General features: G+C 43.6%; 2 protein-coding genes across 13 annotated transcripts in view; one reads left to right on the top strand and one right to left on the bottom strand.

The window, feature by feature from the left end:
- Positions 1-170: 170 nt before the first annotated feature.
- LOC106606618 (dynein regulatory complex subunit 3-like) lies at positions 171-19,966 on the bottom strand. 3 transcript variants are annotated; one of them, XM_045715565.1, is made up of 10 exons: positions 19,823-19,966; positions 8,142-8,347; positions 7,868-7,984; positions 7,501-7,667; positions 6,717-6,863; positions 5,987-6,106; positions 5,659-5,771; positions 3,733-3,856; positions 971-1,102; positions 171-752 (listed from the first exon to the last, which is right to left on the bottom strand). In XM_045715565.1, the coding sequence occupies exons 2-10, from the start codon at positions 8,299-8,301 to the stop codon at positions 645-647; spliced, it is 1,188 nt and encodes a 395-aa protein (XP_045571521.1). In that variant the 5' UTR covers positions 8,302-8,347; positions 19,823-19,966; the 3' UTR covers positions 171-644. The 3 variants fall into 3 exon arrangements, with proteins under 3 accessions (XP_045571521.1, XP_014058429.1, XP_014058431.1); XM_014202954.2 differs by lacking the exon at positions 19,823-19,966 and adding an exon at positions 8,835-8,917; XM_014202956.2 differs by lacking the exons at positions 171-752; positions 19,823-19,966 and adding exons at positions 1,253-1,374; positions 8,835-8,919 and having other exon boundaries at positions 970-1,102.
- Positions 8,889-20,225, top strand: part of LOC106593146 (TOM1-like protein 2) — a 44,454-nt gene continuing 33,117 nt past the window's right edge. For 5 of the 10 annotated variants that reach the window (XR_006769248.1, XM_045715563.1, XM_045715561.1 and 2 more), the window contains exons 1-2: positions 9,716-9,858; positions 19,908-19,992. Coding sequence is in view for 8 of the 10 variants with exons in the window: in XM_045715563.1 (XP_045571519.1) it covers positions 9,807-9,858; positions 19,908-19,992 (137 nt within the window). In the remaining 2 variants the exon portion in view is untranslated. Of the gene's footprint in view, positions 8,997-9,714; positions 9,859-19,907; positions 19,993-20,225 lie in introns of those variants that run through there. The other 5 variants (XR_006769247.1, XM_045715559.1, XM_045715557.1 and 2 more) reach the window with 2 other exon arrangements.

Genomic DNA, 20,225 nt, shown 5'->3' with positions numbered 1-20,225 from the left:
TGATTGGCTGGACATGTGCACTCCTCCTTTGAACCGAAACGTAATTGGATAGTTTTCGGAAATGCATTCTGGGACATGTATTTGCACATGTGTACGTTACTTTCCACTAGAAAAATCCATATGAATGATCAGCGTTCTTGCAGTTTTGTACTAAGGTTGAAAACGTATATATTTGGGCCCTACTTTCTATTCGTTCTGAAATGTATTGTAGAATACAACGATTATAATCAAAACATAAGAACATGTTTAGTTGAATGGTTTTGGTTGGGTGTTGATGGTTATGCAAGAACAGTGTATCAGTGTATAACAGTGTATAACAGTGTATAACTCTCCCTCACGCACGCACGCACGCACACACACAAAACACAACACACACACAGTAGATGGCAGAGTTGTCCTAGAGTGTTGAAATATGAACCAGTTAGGAATAGACAAACATTTCTGCCTGTTTCTGGAAATGAACACAAGGGAAATAACTCTGAGGATTCATTAAAATAATGAACTTCATTTTGACACAATTCAATATAACCCAGGTTCATGGAAATAAGTAAGTTTGAAAATACGGGCATTTGCTGTATGCCTGAGGCTTGTGAATCTGTGTTAGAATGGTTTCTTCTGCTATATTTCCTTTCCCCTCTTCTTAATCAATGGTGCTCATGTTGCATCTCATCCAGATGATCCCTTACGTAGTCAATATAGTTGTGAATCTCTGAGATGTGCTTGCGATTCCGCTTCACCTCTTCATCTTGTACCTGCATGGACAGGCGAATAAGAGACAAAACAACAACAAATGAAAACACCCCAAGGTTAGAATATTCTTCATGGTGGAAAACTGGAAACTGTCATACTGAGTGTTTGTGGCAATGCCTTGCCTTCCCCATAGAAATACAATGTATGTCATCCTATTTCAACGCATTCCCCATAGAAATACAATCTATGTCATCCTATTTCCATGCATTCCCCTGCCTACCGATTTCATCAGAGCACTCATCCAGCTGTTGCAGCGCATCATGAGCTCGTCCTCACGGTTGTCGATCTTCAGCAGGTGGGTGTCGTGGGAGGCGCTGACTGCATTGATCACTGTGTCCTTGTCTACAAACAGCTGCATGGGGGACAGACAGACACTGTGTAACACAGAGGAATGATGCAGGGTGAAATTACCCCAAGACACTGATCTTGGGTCAGTTTTTCATTCTCAACATAATGGGTAAGGTTACGATTGAGGGAGGGAAAGCTGATCCGAAATCTGTACCTAGGGGAAACTTCACCATGGCACCAGTGGGATCAAGATACTGCTGAGTGCCACTGGGGAAAGTGTTGCTGAGGTGCTACAGATCTTAATTTGACCCTGCTTCTCACAACAAGAAAATAATCCTGCAGAAACAGGAAATATTAATTATTATGTGGATTATAATTAATATACATTTTTTGTAGGGGTTGACATATTTTTCGTTAGGGCAATAACAAACTTTAGAAGACTTTTTAAACCTGCGCTGGTAAATTCTCTGTGACAACAGACTGATTAAATTAAGATAGCAGATCTTTAGTTTCAATAGCAGTGACAGTGGAAATGTTGTCAGAGAGGAAAGGGTGGAAAAGCAGTAAGAACAGAATACAGTTGGACTGTGTGCAGTGGGTTTGAGTGCAATATGGATGAGCATGTACACATACAATATTAAATCAAATTTTAATTGTCACATGCTTCATAAATGACAGTGAAATGCTTCCCAACAATGCAGAATACAATATGATGAGTGTGGAAGTGTGTGTGTGTGGCAAATGTGTGCTTGTGTGGAAGTGTTATGTGCAAGTGAGTGTGTTCAGTGCATTCGGAAAGTATTCAGACCCATTAACTTTATCCATATTTTGTTATGTTACAGCCTTATTCTAAAATGGATTAAGTAAATAAAAAATCAATCTACACATAATACCCCATAATGACAAAGCAAACATTTAGCAAATGTATTTTTTAAAAAACCCACAGAAATACCTATTTACATAAGTATTCAGACTCTTTAATATGAGACTCGAAATTGACCTCAGGTGCATCCTGTTTCCATTGATCATCCTTGAGATGTTTCTTCAACTTGATTGGAGTCCACCTGTGGTAAATTCAATTGATTTGACTTTATTTGGAAAGGCACACACCTGTCTATATAAGCTCCCACAGTTGACAGTGCATGTCACAGCAAAAACCAAGCCCTGAGGTCGAAGGAATTGTCCATAGAGCTCAGAGACAGGATTTTGTCAAGGCACAGATCTGGGGTGCGTACCAAAAAATGTTGGCAGCATGGAAGGTCCCCAAGAACAGAGCGGCCTCCATCATTTTTAAATGGAAGAAATTTGGAACCACCAAGACTCTAACTAGAGCTGGCTGCCTGGCCAAACTGAGCAATCAGGGAGAAGGGCCTTGGTCAGGAGGTGACCAAGAACCCGATGGTCACTCTGGCAGAGCTCCAGAGTTCCTCTGTGGAGATGGGAGAACCTTCCAGAAGGACAACCATCTCTGCAGCACTCCATCAATCAGGCCTTTATGGTAGAGAGGCCAGACGGAAGCCACTCCTCAGTGAAAGGCTCATCACAGCCCACTTGGAGTTTGCCAAAAGGCACCTAAAGGACTCTCAGACCATGAGAAACAAGAACTCTTTGACCTGAATGCCAAGTGTCACGTCTGGAGGAAACCTGGCACCATCCCTACGGTGAAACATGGTGGTGGCAGCATCATGCTGTGGGGATGTTTTTCAGCGGCAGAGACTGGTAGAAAAGTACAGAGAGATCCTTGATGAAAACCTGCTCCAGTGCGCTAAGGACCTCAGACTGGGGAGAAGGCTCACCTTCCAACAGGACAACGACCCTAAGTACACAGCCAAGACAATGCAGGAGTGGCTTCGGGACAAGTCTCTGAATGTCCTTGAGTGGCCCAGCCAGAGCCCGGACTTGAACCCGATCAAACATCTCTGGAAAGACCTGAAAATAGCTGTGCAGTGACGCTCCCCATCCAACCTGACAGAGCTTGAGAGGATCTGCAGAGAAGAATGGGAGAAACTCTCCAAATACATGCATGCTAAGCTTGTAGGGTCAAACCCAAGAAGACTCGAGGCTGTAATCGCTGCCAAAGGTGCTTCAACAAAGTACTGAGTAAATGTTATATTTCCGTTTATTTTTATACATTTTCAAAAATGTATAAAAACCTGTTTTTGCTTTGTCATTATGGAGTATTGTGTGTAGATTGATGAGGGAAACAAATAATTGAATCCATTTTAGAATAGGACCGTAACATAACAAAATGTGGAAAAAGTCAAGTGGTCTGAATACACTGTATGTTTTGGAGTGTCAGTGTAAGTATGTGTGAGTGTGTGGGTAGAGTCCAGTGTGTGTGCATAGAGTCAAAAAAAGTTCGTGCAAAAAGGGTCAATGCAGATAGTCCAGGTAGCTATTTAGTTAACTATTTAGCAGTCTTATGGCTTGGGGGTAGGAGCCCTTTGATCCCAGACTTGGCACTCTGGTACAGTTTGCCGTGCGGTAGCAGAGAGAACAGTCTATTACTTGAGTTGCTGGAGTCTTTGACAATATTTGAAAATGTTTGTGGAGATAAGAGACAGGGTTGAGAGAGGAGTAGGGAAACACTATTTAGGCTGCGTCTCAAATAGCCACCTATTCCCTATATAGTACACTACTTTTGACCATGGCCTATAGGATGTGCTGTAGACACAGGGATTTTCTGACACTGACCATTCGGACATCATCAGGCATATCCTCCTCCAGCTCATTCTTGGCCACTCGCTCCAGGGTTGCCACAGCAATTTCCAGTAGCTTCTCGTGATGGTGGTTCTCTAAGTCTCGGCACTGGGCGAAAGTGGGTCTGTGTCAAGGAGACTTTGTCTGAGGCTGTACACTGTATATCAAGCGTGTCAGAGTAGGAGTGCTGAGCTAGGATCAGGTCCTCCCTGTCCATGTCATCTTATTAATTGGAAAACTGATCCTAAATCAGCACTCTAACTCTGAGACACTTGGTACATACAGACCCTGATTTGAATAACTGCATCAGTGCACTGTAACACCATTATAATACACATGCAACTTGTAGTTATATTGAAATAAATACCTAAGATAGCAGAGGATATATTCCTTGAACAACTTCAATGAATCCGGCAACCATGTCTGAAATGTTCCTCTCAAAATCTTTGATTATGTCCTATGGAAAAAAAAAAGGTGTAACGTGCGTCGTATAGAGGGGACCAAGGCACAGCGAGTTGCGTGCTCATAATTATATTTGAATGAAAACAAACACTTATACAAAAGAAACAAAACGACAGTCAACAGTTCTGTCAGGTTACGTGAACGAAACAGAAAACAAAACAGAAAAACAACTACCCACAAACACAATAGAAAAAACCCCAACTTAAATATGATCTCCAATTACAGGCAACGAGGACCAGCTGCCTCCAATTTGAGATCAACCCCCCCAAAAAAAACATAGAAAAACTAGAACTTAAACATAGAAATAGAAAACATAGAAAACCACCCAAAACACCCCCTGTCACGCCCTGACTTACTTTACTATAGAAAATGACATCTTACAAGGGTCAGGACGTGACAGTACCCCCCCCCCCAAAGGTGCAGACTCCGAATGCAACTAAAAAACAACAACAAAAGAAACCACAAAACAAAAAGGGAGGGTAGGGAGGGTGACAATTGTCTATGGCGGTTCTAGTGCGGTACCCAGAACCTTACCATCCAGCAGATCCTCCAGCAGCGGAGGTGGCTCCGGTTCGGGGCGTAACCCCTGCTGCTTCTATAACACCGGACCGTGGATCGTCGTGGGAGGAACCGGACTGTAGATCATTGCCGGGGAGGCTCCGGGCTGCGGGCCGCCGCCGGAGGCTCCGGGCCGCCGCCGGAGGCTCCGGGCTGCCGCCGGAGGCTCCGGGCTGGGGAGCGTCGCCGGAGGTTCCGGGCTGGGGAGCGTCGCCGGAGGCTCCGGGCTGCGGAGCGTCGCCGGAGGCTCCGGTCTGCGGAGCGTCGCCGGAGGTTCCGGGCTGGGGAGCGTCGCCGGAGGCTCCGGGCTGAGGAGCGTCGCCGGAGGCTCCGGGCTGGGGAGCGTCGCCGGAGGCTCCGGACTGAGGAGCGTCATGGATCATCACTGGAGGCTTCATTCCATGGATCATCTCTACAGGCCCCGGGCCATGGATCATTCCTACAGGCTTCTTGCCATGGATTATCTCTACAGGCTCCGGACCATGGACAATCCCTACAGGCTTCTTGCCATGGATTATCTCTACAGGCTCCGGGCCATGGATTACCTCTGGAGGCTTCGTGCCATGGAACATCCCTACAGGCTCCGGGCCATGGATCATCACTACAGGCTCCGGGCCATGGATCATTCCTACAGGCTTCTTGCCATGGATAATCCCTACAGGCTTCGTGCCATGGAACATCCCTACAGGCTCCGGGCCATGGATCATCACTACAGGCTTCGTGACATGGATCATCTCTACAGGCTTCAGACCATAGATTATCACATAAGATATATCATTCTACTATTATTTCACCTGCATCTGCTTTTAGCCATCCATCAAATCAAGGGCCAGTTGTCGAAGGGAGAAGGCATGCTCCAAATAGACTGACACTGTGAGAACAGAGTATGGAGAAGGATATGTCTCTAGTAGTAGAGACACTCCGGGGAGGTAGGCCAGCTTGGCTGCCTCTGCATCATCTGCGTACATGCTGTCAAACAGATATGGGCCATTCAAGAGCTCCACAAAGGCATCCTGTAGGTAGGGAAGACAAAAACACACACACACACACACACACACACACACACACACACACACACACACACACACACACACACACACACACACACACACACACACACACACACACACAACAGTAGATGGCAGAGTTGCCCAATGATTTCAAGCTCAATGCACACATGGATGTAGAATGTATGCTTTGCTCTGAATGTAGGTTTTTCGTAGGTTACCCTGTGCAACTGCAGCTCGTCCTCTTGCTCTTGCCTAGCATCCATTGCCCTTCTCTCCTGGGCCTCATTGTGGCGCATCTCCTTAATGGCATACTGGTATTTTCCAAACGCCTGCTCTCGCTACAAAAGGAAATACTTAATGTTCAATGCCCGCCCAAATGGTTGGTAAGTAAGAAAAAAGCAAGGTATTCATGTATTCATACAAACTAATGGTATATCCAGAGAAAAATGTATAAACTAGACCTTTGGAACTGTTTTCTTTAAATCTGTGGTTACAATATGGATGGGATGTGTAAAGGTATGGCAGTTCAGCAGTTTTGTGATTCTGCATTTAGTATGGTGCTTATTCAGCTGTCTGATTCCCAGGGGAAACGTTTGTAATCCATGACTAACCGTTTGGTAATGCTCTCGTTTACATCAATGCTTTAATTCATCAGGACAGGAATGTCCCTGAGCCTAGGCATAAATCTCTTATTTTGTAAGACTTGTGTTTTGTAAGACTTATGGTATGTTGGTGTGGATACAAGCACATATATATATACTGTACAACCTTGTCAGCCCATTGGTTCTCCTGTGCCTGTCGCTCTAGCGCCAGGGATGTGTTTCTAATAGGTACAGATCTAGGATCAGCTTCCCCTCCCCAATCCTAACCTTAATCATTAGTGGGGGGATTACAAGACTGACCCAATATCAGTGTCAAGGGGCAATTTCACCCTATTCTGTCACTCACTGTTTGTTCATCCAATAGCCTGAAGTCCAAGTAAACCAACTCTGGAAGGTAGGCAGCAACAAAGATCTTGTAGCGGTCCTCTTTGCAGATGGGGTTTCCAGCTAGGTTGAGAGTGCGCAGGTTCTTGAACTTTCTAAGGTAGATCACCTGGGAATCAGAGGATATGTGTCACGTCCTGGCCAGTATAAGGTTAATTGTTTTTGTAGTTTGGTCAGGACGTGGCAGAGTGTATTTGTTTTATGTGGTTCGGGGTGGTGTGTTTGTGTAAAGGGTGTTTGATTTAGTATTTCCGGGTTTTTGGTTGATGGTCTATGTGTTTGTATTCTATGGTTAGTCTGGTGTGTGTGTTTCTATGTTTGGTTAATTGGGGTTGGGACTCTCAGTTGAAGGCAGGTGTTGTCTATCTGCCTTTGATTGAGAGTCCCATATATTAGGGTGTGTTTGTGTGTGTGATTTGTGGGTGATTGTTCTGTGTTGAGCCTATGCTTTGCAGACTGTTTGTTAGTTGTTAGTTTTGTTATTTTGTATGTTCATTTTTGAAGATAATTAAAAATCAAGATGAGCATTCACGTACCTGCTGCGTTTTGGTCCTCATTCACCGACGACAACCGTGACAATATGGTTGATTGCAATTCCTACAGTGTCCAGCAAACATGCAATACCAGCCCATACCATGAAAATAACATATTTTGTCACAAATATTCTACAGTATACAATTTCAGAGTTTACATTCATAATTTGAAACATAAACAATAAATTTAGGTAGTGTATGAATGTTACTCACATTTTCCAACTGAGCCAGGAAGTTGTTCCCAATAGAGAGAACGTGTAGGTTTAGGAGTGTGTCCATGTTCTCAATGACAGAGATTCTGTTGTTGTAGAGACTAAAGTCTTCCAGCTTCACCAGAGAATCCAACCCCTCGATCTCCTCAATGTTATTGAAGGACAGATCTAGAGGAGAAGACGAGATGGAGAGAAAGATAATATTGATCATTAGGCCATAATAGCCTTGTATCAGTGAAGGGCTTGTCTTTTAGTGAAAAACAATATAGTCATCTTGATCTAGCTATATACAGTTTAACATATACATTATCTGTCTAACATTTACTGTACGTGGAACATATTCAGGGTCTGTGAGAGACCTTTCTTACCTAGCCATTTCAGATTAGTGAGGCACCCCAGTCCTTCAATCTTCTCAATGATGTTATTGTCCAGTTGTAGCTTGGTCAGAGATGTGAACTGCCACAGGTGATCAATCTTCAGGATGTCTATGGACAAAAATGTAAAAAATATGGACAAATTAAGGAATAAAAAATATTTCCACTGCAACTATTGCCCTTGTCTCTGTGGACAATGGACATGACATGCCTGCACCAAAAAGTATGCAAATGAATGAAGAACATCAACATCTGTCAAATGTCTTACTCTTGTAGTCTAGGCGCAATTGGCAGACTTCATCATACTGGATGCCCTCCTCCTTGGCAATCTGCCCAGCCTGGTCTTGAGGGCCTTGCTCCTCCACTGCCTTCTGCAGCAGCTCCTCGTCCACCAAACTGGGCTCTGCGGTATCATATAGCCTGCTCATCCTGCTAATGTCTCTGGATCCCCTGACTCTCTACCATGTACTGTTACTGTGGAGAGAAGGGCAGCTCAATATCAAATGCTGTATTCAATGCCACTGTCTGGCGGTGGTTGTAGGTTAAACAAATGTTTTTCTGATTGATAAACAGTGAGTCTCAATGTCATCACAATCCTGCCAGGTACGTAGCTTTGTAGAGTTGAGTGGCTGTTTTGCAATAACAAATAAACACAAACTGTGTATAATGTATTTATGCTAGGTTAACTCGCTAACGTTAGCTACGGTGGCTAGCTATAAATATTGTAAACAAACGTTTATATAGCTAGCTATAGTACAATAACTTAACGTTAGCTAGCTTATAGTAGTTAGTACTTTTTCAGCAGCAACACAACACAACAAGCCAGAGCTGAGTGACCTAATTTCTGATAAATTAAAAAGGTATCAGATTGCTCTCTCACACAAGCTGCTGTTTTGCGAGACCACAAGAAAACCAAACAACAAAGTCATTTGAAAATAAATGTATGTTATCAGCCTCATACCTTTCAACCCCACGTCTGCTGCGCAAAGATGTATACTGTTGCCTAGCAACCAGGCAGCAGGACTAGGCTACATTGAACACGGAAAAGTTGATAGCTAAGCCATTTTAAACCGTTTCACCGAGGATACAGATGCTATATGCGATTTGCACTATGCGAACCAATGTAAGCATTACTATGAGATTTATTTGCGAATATTATGTACTTAAATTACAATTATTAGAATCAAGGGGATCATAAATGTTTATCTCTTCTAGTCAGGATCAGAGCTGTATTGGTCAGGATTTCCTGAATGATGCCATGTAACCCACCGTTTATCTAGCTAATGTATCCCATCGAGTGCAGTATGTTGGAAATGATCTGGATATTCAGAATCAATTCACTCAAACAACAACAATAGTTTGATAGTACAGATTGTAGGGAAAGGTTTAAAGTATTGTCCCCAAACAACAATACTTTATTTTAATATATATATATATATATATATCTCATGGCATCATTCAGGAAATCCTGACCAATACAGCTCTGATCCTGACTAGAAGAAATATATATATATATATATTTTTTTAAATGTAACCTTTATTTAACTTGGCAAGTAAGTTAAGAACAAATTATTATTTACAATGACGGCCTACACCGGCCAAACCCGGACGACGCTGGGCCAATTGTGCGCTGCCCTATGGGACTCCCGATCACTGTAGGTTGTGATACAGACTGGATACATAACATGAACAGTAACGTTAAAATCGATCACATCCAGCAAGGGCTTGGATCTTGTGCGTAGATAGCTATCTTTAGTGTTGGTGGTGAACATACCCTGGATAGCTGCTCATTTTAATCGACAATAAATCCAGCCATACAGATTGATATCTCAGTTTTATCTTCCAATGTGGTTGCTCAGTGGGAGGGGCTTGCAGGTAATGCGCCTCTCTTCCAGCTTCTGCCATTCTGTGGGTATTGTTTGTTGTCATAAAGATGGAGTTCTTACTGGGCAATCCGTACAGCACTCCTGTGGGCCAGTGCTTAGGTAAGTTACCAGCTATAGATGCTGTTTAAACAGGTCTTATAAACCCATAATGTATGGTTTGAGTGTTGACTTGTGTTATTGTACGGCATTCAGAAGCGAGCTAAGCTAGCTAGCTGTAGCATCATCGACCAGCTACAGTAACCTTATAAATATCGGTTCGCGGCTAGCCCATGCAAACGTTAGCTAAGCTAACTGGAATCAGGGTGGCACATTTGCTGAAAAGTACAAATTTGCTCCAAATGAAGCGAAATGATTTAACGAGGGAGTTTTCTACTGGATTCTCATTTGTTTTGAAATGCAATGATACAACAGCTGGGTAACAGTTTTTCAGTTGAAATTGTTTATCAATAACGATGTGCGGTCTCATTTGCCAATTCGTGTTTTTATGATACTGACTAGTGCTTTTAAACTAATTAATGAATTCACATTTGAACAGTTGGTCTGTATTCTTTAAGCTCGTACACACACTCAGTGGTACAGGCATGACATTGATAATGGAAGGGGATAAACGGGAAGATACGTCATTTGACCAATGCTGAAAAATGCAGAGAAATCACAATGAGCTTTCTCACAAATACTGATGACACATTAGCAAAACACCCTTCAAAGATGATTCATTGTCAGTAACACTGAGTAACACTGAGTCATTGTAAATCACTTCTGTTACAAGAAGTGATTTGGTGACTTGCATTGTCAACCACAGGCGGCTATGTTGCCAGGTTTTCTGTGTGTAGAAGCACAGCTTTTCTGTGCTTCTACACCTGCATTGCTTGCTGTTTGGGGTTTTAGGCTGGGTTTCTGTACAGCACTTTGAGATATCACCTGATGTAAGAAGGGCTATATAAATACATTTGATTTGATTACACAAACACAGCTGACCTAGATTATTATTTAACTAGGCAAGTCAGTTAAGAACAAATTCTTATTTACAGTGACGGCCTACTGGGGAACAGTGGGTTAACTGCCTTGTTCAGGGACAGAACAACAGATTTTTACCTTGTCAGCTTGGGGTTACTGGCCCAACGTTCTAACCACTAGGCTACCTGCTGCCACTAAACCATGCACAATTCTTTTCCATGGGCTCTGTTGTTAGGGTAGTAGTTTGGTCAGTTGGGATTGTAATGAATGGTGATGAGGAAGCTAGCCGACATCCCCCTGTAGCTTCCCTCAAAGTTCCCCCTTCCCCCCAGTGCCCTCCCTCCTGCAGCTCCTAAAGACATAGCTTTTTCCGGGCAGTTTCCTGCTCTGTCATTGGGACGAGGAGCTTCACGTGTTTATGGGCATTAAAGGCATAAGAAAAGTAACCTGTTAGAAGCTCTTCTGTGTTCCTGTTTAGCCCAATACCTAATGGAAGTTGCATTTTGTGTACTACCTGTTACTACCTTCAGGCTTTTATTTTCCACCCTGTCTGTATGGTTTATAGTAGCTCTGGTCCAGGGCTTCACGTGCGAGTGAGCGTCAGTAAGCCACACATAATGTGGCTTACATAACGCAAAATATATGGATAGGGAATGCCTGATTTGATAGGCTTGGTCCACTGTGTAGTGTGCATAGATCTTCTATCTACTGTACTAATAACCATGACAGTTAGCTTTACGAACAGCTCTAAGGCTTTTATAATCACAGTCATAATATCATAAGGCTCAGTTAGCCTAGTTTGTTTACCCCTGCAACAGGTGTGACTGGCTCAGTCTGTGGACATTTCTCCAGGCCCTGCTCCCGGCCTGGGATTTTGGGAGATAACAGAAGGATAATAACTGAGTGATCCCTGCGGTTGGGATTGGTCTAGATGTGGTAAAGCAGGAATGGTTTTTCACTTCTAGGTGAGGGGGGTCTAGGCTATTTGACAACTTCTATAGCACCTCCATATTATAAGTTAAAGGTTAAATTAAAAAAATAGCGTTGTTATAGGCTTGCTGCTTTTGAGGGCTGTTTATTAACAAGTGTGGACTTCTAAGTTCTGAGGCTATATACAGCCTTGTGTTTTATCACTGGTGATAATTTCCATAAGCATCATTGTTTCTTATATAGTTGCCTGAGAGTCTCTGACTACCAGAAGGGCCCAACATTGGCTATTACTCATATATAAAGCACTTCTCCAGAAACTCCCATACTACCTCACTTCTAAATTGGAAATCTAGTAACTATAAGACTAAGACTCCTGGTTAGTACTAGAGGTTCCGCGGGTCCCCTCTGAGTTAGGGAAGACTGCTTTCAGTTACTATGGCCCTCCGTCCTGGAATGACCTACAGGTCACTCTAAAACTTGATTATTTGGTCCCAAATTGTAAATTTTGGGCTCTTGTTGTTATTGATCGTATATATTTGTTAGTACTGCCCTTTTGAATGTAATGTAATTCATTTGAAATGTTGTATCTGTAATTTGGTTGAATGGTTTCTCACATTGCTTCAACTGTTGTTCTCAGGGCACCATTGGAAATGAGACCCTGGTCCCAATGGGTTCCCCAGGTTAAATAAAGGTTAATAATATAAAATGTAATACAATGGACTGTTTCCAACCCCAGGTGGTGCAGACTCTGTGATAAAGTGTAGTCTGGCCAGAAGGAGAGTGTGGCTGGGCTGAGATAAGATGTGGTTGTGATGATTGGATGGGACTGGGCTGAGATAAGATGTGGTTGTGATGATTGGATGGGACTGGACTGAGGCTAGGTAGGACTCTACTGGGCCTATGTACCCTCAGGCAGGGACTGTGTCCTTCATTGATAGAGTCACTGATTATCTAACAGCACGTCTACATCCACAGCAAAACTATTGGATTGGCAATTGCACGAACAATGGAACATGGCAGAATACTAACCAGGGCTCAGTGGATAGAATAGTTAGGCTATAAATGTTTTATAAAGACATTAGCTACAACTATATCAATATCCTATGTCATAAAGGTCTTTGTACAGTATTCTTACAGCTCAAGGCTGTTGCTACAACCATAATTATTCTATTTTATGAAGATCTTAGTACTGTACAGGGCATACAATTCACTTTTTGGTCCACCAGCCACTGTGGCAGGTAGATTTAAACAATAAGGCCCGAGGGGGTGTGGTATATGGCCAATATACCACGGATAAGGGCTGTTCTTATGCATGACGCAACGCGGAGTGCCTGGATACAGCCCTTGCCGTTATTGGCAATATACCACAAACACCCGAGGTACCTTATTGGTCTGATATACCAAGGCTTTTAGCCAATCACGGCTTTCAGCCAATCAGCATTCAGTGCTCGAACCACTCAGTTTATAATAAAAAATCTACCAGCCACTCAGATTTTTTTCCCCTGCTAAAATTATACCAACAAAACACAAAAAAAAAAACAGATGAGCATGCTTTAATGTTTCTAAAACAATAAATGTATTATTAGTAAGAAATAATGTGTTATATTGTTTAATTTCATTTTTTGGTGACCTGAGTCATTAAACCAAACTATCACAGATGAGACAAACATTTTCCCCTGCTCATTTAAGGGTGGGAGGTTACCGTGGTAGCGCGACTAGAGTCATGTTTGAGCCTGTGATTGAGTCTGACTAGGAGAGGCGTTGTTTTCTCTTCCCTTGCAATTGGAACTCAAACATAGAAAAACAACCTAGCCTGTGAACAACACAATGTAAATGGACAAGGACAAGTCTCACTTCAGTAGACTTTCGGGTCAAGTAAATTAGACCAATTTTTATGCCTGTGTGCAGCGCTTCTAAAAATTCACTTCTAAAAATTCACCTTTCGCTCAGCTCTTCGCATGCACCCAGCCAGGTAGTGTTCCAGCGCAAGATGGAATAGCCTATATAGGATTCGTAGTTCATAGACTTAAATTACCAGCTATGAAACAAAACGACAGAAATACTTTGAAAAAAGCTACTGGAGCATTTATTTTACTATAAATGTGATCGAAATGGACTTTTTTTAATCACAAATGCGAGTGAAATGCTCGCACTGTGGAGCCCTGACTACCCGCCAAGGTGGCTGGTGAAATAGACATTTTACCCACCAATGACAAAATCTACCCGCAGGTGTTAATTTTAGGCCCTGGTACTGTATCCTTACTGTTCAAGGCCTTAGCTACAACCATAACTATCCTATGTTATAAAGGTCTTTAGTACTGTATCCTTACTGCTCAAGGCCTTAGCTACAACCATAACTATCCTATGTTATAAAGGTCTTTAGTACTGTATCCTTACTGCTCAAGGCCTTAGCTACAACCATAACTATCCTATGTTATAAAGGTCTTTAGTACTGTATCCTTACTGCTCAAGGCTTTAGCTACAACCATAACTATCCTATGTTATAAAGGTCTTTAGTACTGTATCCTTACTGCTCAAGGCTTTAGCTACAACCATAACTATCCTATGTTATAAAGGTCTTTAGTACTGCATCCTTACTGCTCAGTTGAGATCTTGTCTAGCCTAACAAACTAGACAGAAGACAAGGTAGGGGGTAAGCTGTCCTCTCTGCATTGTCTCTGAGAGAATCTCCTAGGATGTCACCCAGGCATATTGCACAAACAGTTTCCCATGCATTCAGTCCAGTTTGTCATGGTCAGGCCTTTTTCCGAAGGTGAGATATCGATGTCTGAAGCTGCTAATAGCCACAGTTTATTAGCCCCTAGTCATGCATCTGTGTGATATCGAATGGGAACATATCATGGGTATACTCTGGAGGAAGGAAGATAGCCTGGTTCCAGATATATTTGTACTGCCTTATCTACTCCATTGGTCATCATGGTCACAATCTGGGACCAGGCTAGAAGGAAGTTGGTCTGAGGAGGTGCAGAAGAAAGGTCTTTCATTGCTGTGAGTGTAGCCTACAGGCCAGGGTGTGGCCCCCTGCCCACTGGCCTGCTTCCCCAGCCAGCTTGGTGCCAAGTCATCCTAGATGGCCACCGCTGAACACCATCACACCAGCTAGGCTAAGTCACTACTACCATCATCATCATTGTCAGCTCAGAGAGCGGTCTGCTCAGGTCACTGCACACTATGCCCAGCGAGCAGCGGAGTGGATCTTTAATTTCTTTAGGAGCTACTAGCTTTAAATCATCTGCTCCAGTGTGTTATCTCTCTGGTTGAGTGCTCACTGTACTGTGCTGTACTGTGCTGTCCATAAAGGCCTTCTGTCTGTCCGTGTGGATACAGTGCTGGTGGTGAGAGTGGTACCCAACACCACAGTACAGCAGCAGCAGGACAGGGGAAAGGGATCAGGTTCACTTCTCACAGAGGAAATGGGAGAGCACTCAGAGACAGGGCAACAGAACAGGCAGCAACCCTACTGATGAGGTTTGCTTTGTGCATCTTAATTGTCCTTTCTCATTGCCTTAAGTGGCCTGACAGGCAGGGGGTGGACATGATGAGAGAGAGAGAGAGAGGCTGGGTGTATGTTGTGTGTGTTAGCGAGTGTGTGTTTATGTTTGCAGTGTGTGTGCATGTTATGTTGGGATGTGTGGATGGTGTGTTTGTTTGCGTTGTGTGTGTGTGTGGCTTGAGGTTTGATACTAGTGAAACTACTCTGTCTCAGACTACAGTTGGCCTAGATGCTGACTCCATCTCTTTCCCTTTAGCTGCTGAAGAGACGGAGACCATCATAGAGGGAAAGCAGCTAGACATCCTGGAGGAAACAGAACAATCTGCCTGCCATCTCCATTAGTGGAAGGGTTAGTGTAGCTAGCAGGCCCATGGATTTGTCCCTAATGGGTTGGAGCACTCTCTGGTAATAAGCCCTCTATGACGAGATGTTGAAAAGACAGAGGAATAGTTTGGTAACCATGGATACATGTTTGGGTCATATAATGAGCCAATTTCAAATGTCTATCTCGGAGCTATGTATTGGGGGGGGGGGGGGGGGGGGAGAGAGAGAGAGAGAGAGGGGGGGAGGGGGGGGGGGAGAGAGAGAGGGAGAGAGAGAGAGAGAGAGAGAGAGAGAGAGAGAGAGAGAGAGAGAGAGAGAGAGATCTCTGAAACAGAGATTTGTGGAGTTGGCAGTGGATGGCACAGCCTTCCGCCTGTGTATCCACGTGACTGGTTGTACTGGTTTCACTCCATGGGGTGGAGCCTGGGTTGAACTCGCACCCAATCAGTCTCTCTTCTATTTGCAAAGCTCTGGTTGTAATGTCTGTCTTGTTCCATGAATAGAGGCCTCAAAAAGGATGACTCTGAACGGGGCTGTTAGGGTGACTATATTACCGCCACACCGGTGGTCATGAGGGCAGTCAAATTCCACATGACCGTTTAGTCACAGTAATTAGCCTTCTCCAAGCGCTGATGCTGCTGATGGTCATTAGTAGCCTACCAAACTTGCTAACTGCCTGGTACTCAGCACTCTATTGTCCCTCTAATCACTCTGACATCAATGCAAATGTAATCAAAAATCTAATCAAAATTACACGTGAGCCCATAAGCTCATGTTGCGCAACATTTCTATAGGCTATGCAATTGCGTGAGAAAAGAGATTTGATGGCCTCTATTAAAAAGAGGAGGATCCCATCAGTTTTCTATAGGTAAGGCCTACTATATCTATACAGGAAGCCGATTGACAGAAATTCCCTATTACGCGGAGACAGCTTCCACCCTACACCCCTAAAAAAAATACCTTCCCCATTAGCCAATACAGTCGCATATGTAGGATTTGTAGTACACGGAGTGACTATGTCAAACAAACCGACCATCTGGATGAGCGTTTCAGACAGCGGGGTTACCCAGAGGAATGGCTGCATGACGCAAGGGAACGTTATAAAAATATGACCCAGGATGACAGCCTCACGCCCAAACCTCCCCGCTCTCCTGACCAACGCATTCAACGCTTCCTTCAGTACTCCCCACTTGGTAAACAGTTCAACCACATTATTAAAAAACATTGGCACATCTTGAGCACTGATCCACAACTGGGAAAAGACGTCTAAAGAACCCACGAGGGTAGTCTTCAGACGCCCGCCAACATCAGTCACATGGTGGTGAGGTCTGATCTTCCACCAGTGCCACGCAGTAACTTTGTAGACAATGTGCCGGACGGTAACTATAGATGTGGCGGATGCACCAAATGTAACTTCACGAACAAATGCACAGTCACCCTATTACGGGCAAGGCCATTAAGATTAAGGGCATCATTACATGTTCCACAAAACATGTGATATATCTGATCAAGTGTATTTGTGGTCTATGCTATGTAGGAAAAAACACAACGAGCTCTGAAAATAAGGATCGCAGAACCCAGGAGTAATATCAGATCCCATGACCAGAGAAACCCTGTGGCTGCGCATTTCATGGAGTCTCGTCACAACGTTAGCTCTTTGAGATGCATGGAACATGTTATAAGACTCCTAGGAGGGGTGGAGATACTGATAATGTATTATTAAGAGAATTGTTTTGGATTCCCCGTTTGTGCACCATGTCTCCTAGAGGTCTGAATCGAGAGTTTGATATCAGACCATTTGTTACCTGAATATGTTACTTCACTTTGATTTGTCTTGCCTTCCAGGTTACCCACTTGGTCATTTTTTAAATGTATATTATGTTCTGGAACCATCACATGTACTCATTTAATATTTAATTATTAGAGATACACGTTTGTTGCATCCACCATGCGTCATGTCCACAATGTGAGGTGAAATGTGGATATTTTGGGATGTGGACACTCAGTGTGTTTGACCTGATGAAGATTCGTTTCAGATCAAAACGTTGTCAATAAAGCGGTGAATTGGGAGCTTTAAAGGTACGCAGGCCTTCTTGTTCTGTACTAGAATCCTTTATTAGCCCAGCACCTATGTTTTTAAGGTTGTGCATATGACCACAAACTTTTCTATTGACAATATTAGCATACCACTTGTGAATGATCAAGTTTTATTGGTCACAAACACATATTTAGCAGATGTTATTGCGGGTGTAGTGAAATCACTTGTAAATGATGCCCAGCTTGTGTGCAGTAAGGCAAGAAACAGCACATGCCTTTTTTTGTGCAACTTTTTCAAATCATTGTCGCACACCTCATGTAGCCTAGCCCATAGGCCTATATGTTTTGTTAAGGTTTATATCACAACTAAAGTGGGCAAATAACGCCTTAAAATGAAGCACATACATCCGCTTTACAACGGGTGTAGAGCCTAACTGGCATACATGCGCAGCGTGTAACTTTCAAGTTGTAGGCTATGTGAGGAAGCCAGGAGATGCTAAATGTGTTTGTTAATTAAAGGTCAATTCCCGTGAGACCGGCAATTATTTACTTCCCAATCAACGTTGGACAAAATCTCATGACCACAACATCCCTAACTAGGTCTGGTCCTTTCCTTCTCTTTCATTTTCGTCTTTCTCCCTCCGTCTTTTCCTCTCTCTCCCTGCCTGTCCGCTTTCCAATCCACTTGAGGAGATTACGTGGGGCGTGCCAGTGGAGATAGCAGTGGTTAAGACTTAACAACACTTAATGCTCTGCTGTTCACACACTGGGCCTGAGCAGCTAAACACCGTGTCATGCTGTTTACCTTGGCTTCTCATGTTCTGACATGTTGTTAGCAGAATACTGTCTGTGTGTACACAGGAAATACTTTATTTGAGTAATATTTAGATTAGAGAGGCGGTGTGTTAAAAAGAATAAAAGTGTGTGTGTGTGTGTGTGTGTGTTCTCATACTGTGTGATTGAAAGGAGAGAAACAGACACCAAAAGCATTAGTCATTCACACACAGTGGCCTCAGTGGTAGACTGTGATCTGATGGGTTGGAAGGAGAGGGGAGGTAGAGATCATGAACCTCCAGGCTGCCCAGGCCAGAACAGGACACATAGCCCCAGAGAGAGGTCCCTGGCCTGGGCATGCCACACTGCTCTGAGCCCCTGGGCTGGAGGTGGAAATGTTTTGAGTGACTGAGCCATGAGCTAACCTAGAGCTAGTCTAGTCATCATGACTAACTTTTAAACATTTTAACTCTTAACTCTGTGTTTTGACTCTAAATCCCTTTAGCTCTTGCTGGCTCAGTTTCCTTATTTTCTGCCAGCCAAGAACAGGAGTGAGACTAGGTCTGCATCCCAAATTACACCCCATTCTCTATGTAGTGCACTACTTTCGACCAGGGCTCAAAGGGAGTTGTGTTCCATGTAGGACACACAGTTCTTTAATCCTGTTTCATGGAGGGATGAATTCAGCACGGTAATTGGTCGACACCAGTGGTAGTGGACTTCCAGACTTCAGCTCAATTATGTCATTATAAAACTTCAATGTTACTGACTGTGTTGAAAAGCCAATAGCCCAAATCCTGTCACATGTTTCCCTCCATTACTTCCCTCTATAAGACAATGCAGAGAACACCCATGATCCTGTTTGAATAGGTTAAAATACATCACACATGAGGTGATTGGTGAAATCACCACAGTGGAAGCCTTGCTCACACCTATCCAAGCATGTTAGATCATCAGACATCAACCTACGTCCAGGAAGGGAGGAAGAATGCATTTTTAACATCTGAAAATGCCTAGGCCTACACTACAGTTATCAAACGAGACACATCAAGACCGAGAGATTGGCTTACTACAGAAAACCTGTTACTATTATCTCTTTTTTACGTAGCTTGGTTACACAACTTTTTCTCATGCCCACAGTAATGTTACATAAGCCATGGAGTTTAGGCTAATTAGTGCGGCTTGTTGAGGTAAGGGGACAGGTCACAGCGCAGTCAGACTGAAATATAGCCCAAGGCTTAGTGGACAGTGGTTTGGCAGAGTACTGACTCTAGGTCTGTTATAAAACCTGTTTTACATCTCCCATCTTGTCAATCAATCAATTAGGCCTCATTTATTTTATTTATTTTACATCAGCATTTGTCACAAGCTGCCCAGCCTAGACCCCACAGAGCAAGAAAAGCAGAAGTGAAAGCACCAGGAAGAACTCCCTAGAAGGAAGAAACCTAGGTAGGAACCAGTCCCAAAGGGGTGGTTCATCCTTTTTGGGCTGTACCGGTTATTCCTATGGGGTTAGGTGTTGCTCACCGCTCGTCTCGGGGAAACTTCCTACTACTTAGTGTCCTCCTTGGTCCAATCAGCAGGCTTGTTTACTTCCTGTTGTCTTTTCCAGAGAAGGCCACGGATGGCGGCCTGCAGGCTGAGGACTGGACCCTCAACATGGAGATCTGTGACATCATCAATGAGACGGAGGAAGGGTGAGCTACAGACTACATCAGAATACTCAACACTTTCACTTGACTGACTGACTGACTGACTGACGGAAAGGCTGGGTGACTGATTGGCTGGCTGAAAGACGGGCTCACTGGCTGAAAGACGGGCTCACTGGCTGAAAGACGGGCTCACTGGCTGAAAGACGGGCTCACTGGCTGAAAGACGGACAGGCTGGGTGACTGATTGACTGGCTGGGTGACTGATTGACTGGCTGGGT

Source organism: Salmo salar, chromosome ssa03 (assembly GCF_905237065.1).
Source record: "Salmo salar chromosome ssa03, Ssal_v3.1, whole genome shotgun sequence".
In the NCBI taxonomy this organism is placed as follows: domain Eukaryota; kingdom Metazoa; phylum Chordata; class Actinopteri; order Salmoniformes; family Salmonidae; genus Salmo; species Salmo salar.
The sequence above is the reverse complement of the archived record's forward strand: the minus strand, read 5'-3'. Positions and strand labels throughout refer to the sequence as shown.

Coding starts and splice junctions, on each gene's coding strand:
- LOC106606618 (XM_045715565.1), bottom strand. CDS start 8,301: ATGAGCAGGCTATATGATACCGCAGAGCCCAGTTTGGTGGACGAGGAG. Junction 6,864..7,500: donor TCCTGGCTCAGTTGGAAAAT/GTGAGTAACATT, acceptor TCTGATTCCCAG/GTGATCTACCTTAGAAAGTT. Junction 3,857..5,658: donor GTGTCTCTACTACTAGAGAC/ATATCCTTCTCC, acceptor ACACAGACCCAC/TTTCGCCCAGTGCCGAGACT.